Source organism: Paramormyrops kingsleyae, chromosome 1, assembly GCF_048594095.1.
Source record: "Paramormyrops kingsleyae isolate MSU_618 chromosome 1, PKINGS_0.4, whole genome shotgun sequence".
NCBI lineage: Eukaryota > Metazoa > Chordata > Actinopteri > Osteoglossiformes > Mormyridae > Paramormyrops > Paramormyrops kingsleyae.
The window spans coordinates 34,628,496-34,641,240 of NC_132797.1; the positions used below are offsets into that span (position 1 = coordinate 34,628,496).

Below are 12,745 nucleotides of genomic sequence, written 5' to 3' on the forward strand. Positions count from 1 at the left end.
CAGAGCACCCTAGACACAAACCACTTCCTGTTTGCCAAGCGCTGATGAAAAGCAAAGCCGTCATTGTGTCTTTCTTTGGGTGTGGGCCAGATGTGACCCCCAGGGTTCATGCTAATTAAAGTCTCAAGTACCGCATACTTTGTGTTGTATGGGTGCAGGTTCCAAATATTTGTTATTTACTTGCCATCTCCACTGATGTTGTACATTAAAATCTTTGTTTCTTCCTAAAATAGGAATGCACTATTTGCACTCAGAAGCTCCAATAAAGGTTATCCACAGAGATCTGAAGTCCAGGAATGGTAAAAAAAAAAAAAAAAGTTTCTCCGATATAATTAATTGTATTCTAAATCAGGGGTAGACAATTTTATCCTCAAAGGGCCAGTGTATGCAGTATTTTGAGATAACCTTTAGGTCATCTGCTCAAACCCAGGTGTGAGGACTCTTCAGCCAATGAGTCCTCTAATTAGTGATCTAATTAGAGAGTTGCAGAGAAAACCTGCAAATACAATGGCCTTTTCTGGATAAGATTGTCTACAGGTGTTCTTAATCATTGTGCATAGAAAGCCAATAGAAATAGAATGACTTGTTGTTTTGATAAATGTGGGAGTATGGGTAAGCAGGGAAAAATTGTATTGTATATTTTAATTATATATTATCTATTAATGTATAAAGTGGTTTTATTGTATCTTATTTGTTGTCACTGATGTGGAATCTCTGTGTTGTGCTGCAGTGGTGATGACCGCAGACAAAGTGCTGAAGGTATCTGCTTTTTTCCGAGCAAGTTTTTCCCTGTGTCAGTTTTCCATTGGCCCTGCGGCGTCCAGTCTGCTGAATGGCCCGTGTTTCTGATGTGTCCCAGATCTGTGACTTTGGTGCCTCTAAGTTCCACTCGCACACTACGCACATGTCCCTGGTGGGCACCTTCCCATGGATGGCTCCTGAGGTGATCCAGAGCCTGCCTGTGTCAGAGACCTGTGACGCATACTCCTACGGAGTGGTGAGTGAGCTCGCGAGGTCACGTGCGGATTCCCGGTCTGACTGCTGTGCTCGTAAATCACTGAGACGTGTAGGGGGTTTGGGGCTGCAGGGTCACACAAGGGCTTGGTGATGGTTCTGGCCTGCAAAATATACTTCTGGCTCATGTCATTTGTATGTCACTGTAGAGTTGCTCCATTTCATTCCTGAGCCACATTTAATGATTAATGGACATTTTATTCGGGAAACTCGGTCATGGGCCTTGTAATTTAAGACACGTTACTGGAACGCCTCGCAGGTCCTGTGGGAGATGCTCACCCGTGAGGTTCCCTTCAAAGGTCTTGAGGGCCTGCAGGTGGCCTGGCTGGTCGTAGAGAAAAATGAGGTACGTTCCTATGGTGACTCCTTGCCATAAATGCTTCTCCTGCACCCTGCAGGTAGGTTTTCTGGTTGGTCTGAAGGACCACCATCATTCAGCCAGTGGAAGAGCATGCTTAATCATTAGATATGGGGACTGGATGTAGCCTTGTCTCCTTGGAGCTCTTCATTGAATTCTGAACCTGGACTTGATTTCCCTGAAATGCTGACTCTCTATCCAGAATAACAGGCTCCCAGGTACGGCAGTAACATAACCCTGCCTGCCTATGACCTTTTAGGACAATGGTTTCTTGTAGGCTTCTAGACAATGACATGCCATGTAAGATAAGATGAGTTCTAATTTTATCTACCCATGTATTTATAATTGTTTTCTCCACCCAGCGCCTCATAGTAATATGCAAAAAAGGGCAATTTTGACACTTAATCCCATTATAAGATGGTAACTGAGTAATGATTTAATGGGTCTTTTTCAAAATTTTCAGAGGCATTTTAAGGGGGCCGGAATGGAACCGATTACATTTTAGGACAAACAAATACTATCGTTATATATGATTATTCTAATCATAATGAACTGATTCGTGTCGCTCTACTACCGGGTATGGCCGCGCCTCGGGGAGACTGCCTTGCAGAGGCTGTTTCTGCCTCGCTGTGGTCCTACACACATTCAGATGATTACATCTGAAAGAGGTTAGCATACAGTATGGGATGTTTCCAGCAACATCTCCAAGTCTGGCATAACCGAGCCGACAGTCTTGGTCTTATCAACTACAGTTCTTGGTCTTATCAACTCTGCAGTGCTGGTCTCTGCAGTGCTGGTCTCTGCAGTGCTGGTCTCTGCAGTGCTGGTCTCTCCAGTGCTGGTGTACTTTATTGGTAAACCAAAATGTTCCCTAACCACCCATTATGTTTTTTGTTTTGAGCATTTGTGCTGATTGATAAATCATTTTTCCATCATCGCGAAATGAACACGTCTAATAAACAAAAAAAAAACTGCCTGAAACATGTTGACTAAGAAAAATCATTTTATTTCCGAACACCATGCATTCATACTCAGCATGTGAACATTTCACCTGTCAGATTGAGCTGTCATGCAAAATCTCTTCCACCATCTCCTTCCAACTGATAAACACCACACTTGTTACGTGTTTATCAGTTGTTTGGCCAATGACACAAGCGTGATGATTAATGTTATCAGTTGATACCGCGCCCACCTCAGTTGATACCGCGCCCCTCTCAGTTGATACCGCGCCCCTCTCAGTTGATACCGCGCCCCTCTCAGTTGATACCGCGCCCACCTCAGTTGATACCGCGCCCCTCTCAGTTGCTACCGCACCCCTCTCAGTTGATACCGCGCCCCTCTCAGTTGCTACCGCGCCCCTCTCAGTTGCTACCGCGCCCCTCTCAGTTGATACCGCGCCCCTCTCAGTTAATGCCACGCGCCTACGCCAAATCAGTGCCAAACGTATGACATTAAAATAATATGTGAAAATGAAAAAAGGTCTGAAATTGGAAGAAATATTTGAAACTGTAAAAAAAAATAAGACCTGAATCTGAAATATCAAAATATATATGCAAATGAAAATTAAATATTTATTCAAAAAAATCAAATTTTTAGTTTGAATACCTTGTTGTGTTTTTTGTTTGTGTTTTTGTTGAAGTTCAACATCAAAACATGAGTTTTCAGTTTCAGTTTTGTTTTGCTCAATAGCGACGTGGTTTATTGATTATCACTGTATATTTAGCTTCATGGCGACATGTTCATTGATCATTACCGTACATTTACGACGTTTTTAAAAAGGTGTGTTTTATTAACTATAAAAAAAATTACAGTCGTTTTCAATATTTTACTTAATTTTCTCTTGATTTATTGGCAATACATATTTCAGTTTTCTGAATGAACACATTTCTTGACAAGGGCAGAGCCTAAATTCCAAAAAAACTAAACATTGCTAATTGTGGCTGTGGGTTTGCTATGGCTAATCCTGGTTACAATCAGTCATAATGACTGGTCTGGGAACATTTTGGTTTTCTAATAAATTGCACCAACACTGGAGAGAGTCGCTGATAAAAACCAGGGCTGTCTGGCTGCTATATTGAATTTGAATATGTTTCTGAAAATACATGAGACAACGTGTGTATGACCAGACCGGAGCAAGCCTGAAACAAGTTAGTTTACAGTGTTATATTTTCGATTTTTATAAATTTTACAATGTGCGGATAACTGAATCTTGTTATTCAGACACGTGGACAGATGCATTGCCTCTGGTTTACAACTTTTCCTAATTGTTTTTCCGGTTTTAATAATAATAAATCTCACAACAAATTCTGTTATCCCTGCTGTACCAAAATTGCACCAAACCGTGAACCCAAAACCCAGGTTTGTACTAAACCGTCAATTGTGGACCATTATATCCCAATACTAAACATGAAAAATTGTGAAAACGGCAACTTAGTTTACACAGCCACTTCTTGCATAGTCATGACTTACCAAGCGGACAGATCTCTGCACCTTGTTGGGTGGAGTCGGGCTCTCCCCCCTCCCCCCAAGTGTGTGGCTCGGCTCAGCCTGTCATTGTTCAAATCACAGGGTTGGCAAAGTGATTTCACTCTCAAATAATGTAAAGCTTATCTTTATTATATTACTGTTTCAGTTACTGCATTTAATATGGGAGAGAAGCTTTAGGATTCTTCTTGTCTAACCAATCAAACCAGTTCAGACTGTTTATTTTATGAACACACGTTGGCTCTTTTCACATTGCAGAGGTTAACTATCCCCAGCAGCTGCCCAGCCAGTTTTGCTGACTTGATGAGGAAGTGCTGGTTGACTGAGCCCAAGGTATGGCGCCCCCTTGTGTCCGGGATGATCACAGTATGCAGCCAGTACTGCAGGCACAGCCTTATCTATACACTGTAACTACTCTCGACAACATGCCAGCTTGATGTTTCCTGCTTGCTGAGTCAAGCAGAAACTGTGCAAAAACATGTTTGATGATCTTTGACAAACATACCCAGAGGGCAGGTCTAAGATGTTCGAAACTGCTGCTGTAACCTGTTTGTTTGGTAGATGCAGGCTTGCACACATTGCACACACATGTCTGTAAATGTGCTTGGGAATTGTGGGGCAGCATGGGATTTACCAACAGGTTTGGGTTGTAGCTCATTGTTTGTCAGGGTCAGTTTAATGAAGAATGAAGGGTTTGTCAGGCAAGCCAATAGCCTGCCGGATGGAACCAATAAGGCCTGTCCCACAGAGAAGGGGACAAAAGCTATATATACCCTAAGATATTCTTCATTCATATTCTTCATTCAAACCTGCTTTTTCAGTAAAAAAATAAAGGTCATGGTGTAGCCTCTCCCTGGAAACAGGGGGCCCAGGGCTGGGGACACCCTGGAAGGGATGCCAGTCCATCTCAGGGCTGGGGACTGGGGTTCGAGTCTCTGCTCTGGCTCCATGTGTGTGGAGTTTGTATGTTCTCCCTGTATCGTTTCCCCCTCCCCCCACAATCCAATAACATGTTACGGTGAATGAAATTACAAGATTGTCTGTAGGTGTGAATGGTGTTGGTGTCCTATCCTAGGTTATTCTGTGCCTGTGAATGGCGTTGGTGCCCTATTCTAGGTTATTCTGTGCCTGTGAATGGCGTTGGTGCCCTATCCTAGGTTATTCTGTGCCTGTGAATGGCGTTGGTGCCCTATCCTAGGTTATTCTGTGCCTGTGAATGGCGTTGGTGCCCTATCCTAGGTTATTCCCTGTCTGTGAATGGCGTTGGTGCCCTATCCTAGGTTATTCCCTGCCTGTGAATGGTGTTGGTGCCCTATCCTAGGTTTTTCCCTGCCTGTGAATGGTGTTGGTGCCCTATCCTAGGTTATTCCCTGTCTGTGAATGGCGTTGGTGCCCTATCCTAGGTTATTCCCTGCCTGTGAATGGTGTTGGTGCCCTATCCTAGGTTATTCCCTGTCTGTGAATGGCGTTGGTGCCCTATCCTAGGTTATTCCCTGCCTGTGAATGGTGTTGGTGCCCTATCCTAGGTTTTTCCCTGCCTGTGAATGGTGTTGGTGCCCTATCCTAGGTTATTCCCTGCCTGTGAATGGTGTTGGTGCCCTATCCTAGGTTATTCCCTGCCTTGCTCCCATAGATTCTGGGAAGGAGTCGATTCTCCCGTGACCCTGAATAGGACAATATAGAAAATGGATGGATGGGTAACTGTAATTTTTCCTTCTCCAGGAAAGGCCAGTATTCAAGCACATATTGTCAACCTTGGAGTTCATGTCTAACGACAGTCAGCTTCCTGAGCAGTGCAACTCCTTCCTGCAGAACAAGGCAGAGTGGAGGTACTCCGAAAATACGTGTCTGCTAATTAAAAATACATGTAAATGTACTGTCCCACACGCCACAGCAGTGACTTTCCATTTGGTTCCTCAGTCTGCACAGATGTTGTCACTGGTGCAGAGAAACATCTAGAAGTGACTGAATCGGGCGTGAATGCAATACACTGATATTAAATATAGATATTAAAAGCATTTCTAAGTTGAAGGCTAAAGGCACAGTATCTTCCATCTGCTGCTCCTTCTCGTCGTGCCCCAAGCTGAAAAGAATCAAAGTTCCTTTCAAGCTAAAGTGTTTAATTGGCCTGTAGAAGGCTGCGCAGGCGAGGCATGATTGCGCAGGGCAGCTGCAGCGTAAGTCGCGTCTGCCTCGTTGCCTCGTCTCCCCTCCGTAGATCAGCCGGGGTCTTGCGGTAACATCCTGCCCTTATGCTAAGGCGAGCCTTCCTGGCCAATCAGCAGCTTTAGATCAGTCGGCCCCCAGGGACAGGACGGGCACCTGAGCGTACTCAGAGGAGATGGAGGAGAGCACAAGGTCCTCCTCCTCCTCCTGAGACTGGCGATGACGTCTCCTCGCCCGGGGAAATAGGTGGATCCTGATGAATAGTTCTGTCTCCTATTCTTACCTTCATCAAGAGGAAAGTTCATTGAGGGCATTCAGGATTTCCTGCACTGATTTCATGCTGTAGTCTCCCCTTATGATGTCACAATGCAAAATGGAAGGTATTATTTAGGTTCTGGCTATTCCCAATGGCTCCTTTTAAAACTAGAAACACTCTCGGTGGCAACACTGATGGCAAACAGTACTCAGTTCTGGAGAAAAGGGAATGCCTTTTCCAGTTAATTCTGGTCCAGAAGATTCTAGCTGTGGTCTATAATAAGAACGCCTTGTTCTGGAGCTGGTCCAGGGTACCATGATGGGGGTGATCTTGTTTCCACTATCACCGCTATGGGCACCTGAGGTCAATGTGGAGAGGGGCAAAGGAAGCTGGGGGGAAGAGTGTGAGGAAGAGGAACAAGCAAAACGTGCTCCCCAAGCATCTGTCAGGAAAGCGGCTAGCAATGAAATTCCTCATGAGAGGAGCTTTGAACGTAGAGGGAAAGATCTGAGGATGGGGGCCGGGGGATAGGGGTGGCTAAGTTAGGGTGGGAATTTTGGGCTATCTTACTTACATATTTAAAAATAGCCACAAAAAGAGGGCTGGAAATTCTTCCGACTCCGCAAGGCCTAGGCTTTGGAATAGAGAGCGCCACCTGCTGTTGATTGTCCCTATAAACCATATCATACCACTGGTTTAAATGAGCTTCTATTTATCTAAATTATTCCACCCAGTTACGAGCTGCCTTCATCCATTTAAATGAAGACGGTACCTTACTCATGTTCTAAAGCCCAATTTTTCAAATATATCACCCCAAGCAAGTTAACTGTACTTGTGCTTGTCAGTTTGTAGCAGCATCAAATGCTCCCAGCTAGTTGCCACTAGCTGGCTGCCACGGTATCTTGTTCTCAGACTGGGAATGAAATAGCAGGAAGTGGGCTGTGTCACATGTCCATGCTGACCATGTGACCCTGTTCGGTTCAGGTGCGAGATCGAGGCCACGCTGGAGAGACTGAAGAAACTGGAGAGGGACCTGAGTACCAAGGAACAGGAGCTGAAGGAGAGGGAGCACCGGCTTAAAATCTGGGAGCGCAAGCTGACCGAGCAGTCCAGCGAGCCGGTGAGCCCCCACCCCCCGAGCGCGTCACTCGTGGAAGCCTGCTTTCCTGCGCTGCACATGTAGGGATCTGTGTTGTTTGCCCATTCTGTGACGTGGTGCCAATATGGCACCAGGCTGAGTGCCTGCCGGACCTCTGCGTTTAGGAGGGAGCGGCCCGCAGGAATTGAGTTGTTACCGGGCCCCCGGCTTTGAAAAGGGAGCGGCCCCAGGAAGCTTGGCATTAGGGGGCCCCCGCAATCAGCAGGGAGTGGCCCCAGGAAGCTTGGCATTAGGGGGCCCCCGCAATCAGCAGGGAGTGGCCCCAGGAAGCTTGGCATTAGGGGGCCCCCGCATACAGCAGGGAGTGGCCCCAGGAAGCTTGGCATTAGGGGGCCCCCGCATACAGCAGGGAGTGGCCCCAGGAAGCTTGGCATTAGGGGGCCCCCGCATACAGCAGGGAGTGGCCCCAGGAAGCTTGGCATTAGGGGGCCCCCGCATACAGCAGGGAGTGGCCCCAGGAAGCTTGGCATTAGGGGGCCCCCGCATACAGCAGGGAGTGGCCCACATTGGCCTGAAGGGCAGGGGGCTGCTTTCTCTCCCGCTCACCATTCTGCCTTTTCATAGAGCACTCTGACCACCAGAGCTTCCAGTCTGTGTGTCTCTGGCCAGTCTCAAGATGGTTATCATGCTGCACTGGTACCTGACCTTAGTCCCTCTGGCTTCTTGCTGACTAACCCCAGTCTCCTCATGCTACTTTTCATGCCGTTCTGCGGCACTACACTCGTTTTCCCCCCAGAATGCATTGCCTTACCTGCTCTGTTCTCCATCTCCTTCACTGCTGAAGTTCACGGTATGACCCAGTACTGACTTTTATTCTCTGATTTTGATCTTGCGTGCCTGTTTGTTTTTATTTCCCTTTCTCCTGTATTATCATTCTCAAAAGGTACATGCCATGGTTTCTGTACCCAATCTTCCCAATGACCATGATACTACAGCTTCTGTCGCACTGCGCCTTTCCTCCTAATCCTTTCTTTTTATTGTCCTACTGTCTTCTCTCCCTTCTCAGCCTTTCTTGCCCGTTGCCACAAAGATTAGCTCAGAGTTGTTCTTTGAGTCAAGGATGGAGGAGTCGAAGAGCCTGGAGATGGCTTGTGAGATCAGGGCCCCCAGTAACGGGGAGGTGGATGGGCGGAGCCTGCAGGCCATGATGGAGGCACTTGGGGACACGCTCGTCCCCAGGCCCACGCTGTGCCCGAGCATACGGGTCAACATGCGGGCCCAGCAGAACTCTTCCAAGTCCTGCAGAGTCCGAAAGAGGCACAAGATTCACATGGCCTTGGCTGTGGGAGACTTCCACTGGTCAAGCGAGGACAGTGACTGAGGCGCCCCCTGCTGGCTGTGTGTTTCCCAGCCCCTGTTTTGCTTAGCAGCATGAGTCTACTCCGATGGGTGTCTTATACAAGTTTCTTTTGTACTTCTCTGTAAAACCTCCTACATTTGCTTGATTTCATTTGTGTGTTGCTTGACTATATCACTTGCGTGCACTTTCAAGTAATTGCCATCTTTGAGGACTTTTTATAAAAAGCCCTGTGTTTGTTTATACATGAATGCTAAATGGTTTGATTGAAGGGGTGGCATCGAAAGCAGCCATTTGGGTTCACCGAACCCCTCCCTGGCACTGTCCGAGGCACGTTCCACTGAGCCACTCGTATCTGATGCGTGGCACCAAAAGAGCCCCAAGCCGCGAGGAGGCTGCCCGCCCGGGTGCCCACAGACACGAGGCTGCGCTCTGTCAATCAGCCGACATCTTACTCCCTGGAAGATTGGCCAATCATACAGTGGCGACTGGCTGGGAGGGATGGCCGCGGATGTGAAGCAGTTTAGATTGGCTTAGGCTTCTTGGCGATGTGACGGCCCAGCCAGTGACAGTGTGCGTGCTCTATGGCTTTTTGGGGCATGTATATATTACAGCGTGACCAAAGAAGACCAAATATTCCCACAATGTGACGGTATTTTGACATTGTGGGGACCATTTTTTCAGCCCCTGCAAGGGGAAACTCAATTTTATAAAAATCGGTGGCTGCAATCAAAAAACTAAAAATGGGCTGGGTTAGGGGTTCAGGTTGTCATTTTTCGGACTAGGGTTTTGCCCATAAAAATGAATGGATGGTCCCCACAAAGATGTGAATACAAACGTGTGTGTATGTGTGTGTGTGTATTCTGGAAAAATGGGATTTGTTTCTTTGGGTGATTGATTAGTTTTCATAGTTCATTTTAAAAAGCTGGGCTTCTTCCTTAAACATGCTACAAAGCAAAAAAAAAAAAGTCAGCTTTACAATCTAATATGATCCAGTGCAATCCATTGCAGTTCCATTTTTATGTCTTTCAAACATGAAATGGCACATTTTTTTCCAGCTTCCAAAGAAAAATGTTTTTCATTTTCAATCAGCTTCCACTAATAACCTTTACAGTTGGACACAGCCAGCAGGGATGTGCAGGGGGGGCCTGGAGCACCACACTCTTCTGCGTGAGAAGGTGCCTCTTTTTGAATCAAAATACAAAAGTACAGCTATGACAGTTCTGAGTCTCGCATGGTATTTGACAGTCTGTGTCTGACCTCATTTGCGTAACATAGTTTCCTGTTTCACTGGGAAAAAATAACTACACCATCAGGGTATCTCCACAAAACCCTTCTTTGAAATTCAGTTTGTCAGCCGAGAGACTACAGGGTAATCTGGGCTGTTATAATAGGGTTCTTCCCCTGAGTTCCCCCTGCTGGCACTCTGTTTGACCCCCGGTGTGTCTTACACACTATGCCCTTGGGGGCCGTATCAGCAGATGATTCCAGCGCTTTATTCGTTTTCATACTATATTGTGACACTGACTACTTGTAAGATTTTTGTGCGTCTGATACTGTAGGTTGCATTTCGAAACGCATTTTGGCGCCGGTCTGCTGGATCACTGTCCTCTCCATATGCTTGTTTTTCAATAAACTTTGGCTTAAAATTTCTCTTGCTTAGATTTCTTCGCTTTTCTTTTTCTTCCTGTATGACTTGCTTTTAACTTCCTGATTCTGATAAACATCAGAGAAGCTATCCTGATAATTATGAAGTACATTGAATATTTTGATGTTACAAACACATTTTAATTTTAAATGATGTGAAATCTTTCAAAATGGTTGTTAAATGTGGACTTATGTCTGAAAAATAGATCTAAGTATTAACCATTTATTTGGACTACTTGATTTTAAAGTGGGAGCAGCATTTTAAACAGTAGTAGCTGTTTTCAACTGTGATAAATCATTTGTTTCGGAGACGTTATGATCATTTCTTAAGATTAAGACGTGATTTTCTTGTCTTGGAAAAACTTCTAAGCTGTATGACAAGTAAAAAGAATGTAAACCTTTAGCATTGCTGAAAATGCATGGCTTACAAGTAGGCGTTAAAAAGGTCAACGCAATCCTACAACTATAGCTAAACAGCACTTATAGTGAGATTACCCGGTTATCTTTTCACTTCTTTGTGTGAAAAGTAGGGGTGTAACGATTCATTCATTTTCTCGATGCATCGATTACAAATCCTGCCGATGCATATGCATCGATCTTGAAACATGGATTTTTGAATCGTGAATCGTTTGTTTCAGTCAATAATCGATTTAATATTTTAAAATCGAATGAATCGAGATTATATAACGAATATACGATGGATAATTTAAAAAAATAAATATAAATCTTAAATTAGTTGCGTCTTCGACGTAAAGTGCACCCTCACTGCAGTGGCGCAGTGGATTACGTCGCTAATCTTCAATTCGCGCCTGTTTGTTGTCATCTGAATAAACGCAGCAGTGCACAATGGAGGGCAACGAAGAAGGAGAAATTTGCAAGGCACCAGCCAACATGAGATCAAAGGTTTGGGATTACTTCGGTTTTCACAAAGTAAATGGAAAGATTGACAAGTCCGTTGCAGTTTGCAGACATTGTAAATCTGAGTTAAAATACTCTGGAAACGAACAGATGAATATTTCGCAATTTTTCAGAGAGCACGTCACAATATAAACTATACTAAAATTTACAGAATAGAATCATTAATAATCGAATCGAATCAAATTTCATTGTTAATCGAATCGAATCGTTCTGATTTGCAAAAATCGTTTTTGAATCGAATCAAAAACCTCTGAATCGTGAATCGAATCGATTCGCTGTCTACCCAAAGATTCACAGCCCTAGTGAAAAGCCAAATGTGTGAATTGTGCATGTAGCCTCAATGTTACACTGTACTGATAATATCTTTAATAGGTACAGTGGATATGAAAAGTGTACACACCCCTGTCTTTTCCCACCTTTAATGTGACCTATAACCGGTACAATTCAATTGAAAAACAATTAAATCTGTTAGGGGGGGGAAATATAAAAAACGTTTAGTAAGCTGGTTGCATAAGTGTCACACCCTTAAACTAATACTTTGTTGAAGCACCTTTTAATTTAGACAGCATTCAGTCTTTTTGGATAGGAGGCTCAGCATGCCACATCTTGACTTGGCAATATTTGCCCCCTCTTCCTTGTAAAAGCGCTCCATCTCTGTCAGATTGCTAGGGCATCTCTTGCGCACACAGCCCTCCTCAGGTCACCCCACAGACTTTCAGTAGGTCTGGGCTCTGGCTGGATCATTCCAAAACTTTAATTTTCTGCTGGTGAAGCCTGTCTTTTGTTCATTTGGATGTATGTTTGGGGTCACTGTCGTCCTGAAAGGTGAAAGTCATCTTCATCTTTCTAGCAGATACCTGCAGGTTTTGGGCCAAAATTGACTGGTATTTGGAACAGTTCATAATTCCCTCCACCTTGACTAAAGCCCTAGTTCCAGCTGAAGAAAAACAGCCCCAAAGCATGATGCTGCCACACCAGGCTTCACTGTGGGCATGGTGTTCTTTTGGTGATGCACAGTGTTTTGCTCCAAACATATCTTTTGGAATTTTGGCTTGGTTTCATAAAGCCATAATACATTTTCCCACATGCTTTTGGGAGAGTATTTTTGCTAAATTTAGCCAGGCCTGGATGTTTTTCTTTTTAAGAAAAGGCTTCCATCTTGTGATCCTACCCCATAGTCCAGACATATGGAGAATACAGGAGACTGTTGTCACATGTAGTACACAACCAGTACTTGCCAGAAATTCCTGCAGCTCCTTCAGTGTTGCTGTAGGCCTCTTGACAGCCTCGTTTTCATCAATTTTGGAAGGACCTCCAGTTCTCAGTAATGTCACTCGTCCCATTTTTTCCTCCACTCCTTGATGACTGTCTTCACTGTGTCCCATGGTATCTAATGCAGTGGGATTTTTTTGCACACTTCTCCTGACTGATACCTTTCAACAATGA

General features: G+C 44.9%; 1 protein-coding gene across 4 annotated transcripts in view; it reads left to right on the plus strand.

The window, feature by feature from the left end:
* The window catches only part of map3k20a (mitogen-activated protein kinase kinase kinase 20a), a 34,226-nt gene that overhangs the window by 10,115 nt on the left and 11,366 nt on the right, over window positions 1-12,745 (plus strand). For 3 of the 4 annotated variants that reach the window (XR_011992409.1, XM_023805826.2, XM_023805825.2), the window contains exons 5-11: window positions 234-299; window positions 731-759; window positions 860-997; window positions 1,274-1,360; window positions 4,115-4,189; window positions 5,579-5,685; window positions 7,263-7,398. Coding sequence is in view for 3 of the 4 variants with exons in the window: in XM_023805826.2 (XP_023661594.1) it covers window positions 234-299; window positions 731-759; window positions 860-997; window positions 1,274-1,360; window positions 4,115-4,189; window positions 5,579-5,685; window positions 7,263-7,398 (638 nt within the window). In the remaining variant the exon portion in view is untranslated. Of the gene's footprint in view, window positions 1-233; window positions 300-730; window positions 760-859; window positions 998-1,273; window positions 1,361-4,114; window positions 4,190-5,578; window positions 5,686-7,262; window positions 7,399-8,443; window positions 10,388-12,745 lie in introns of those variants that run through there. The other variant, XM_023805827.2, reaches the window with a different exon arrangement.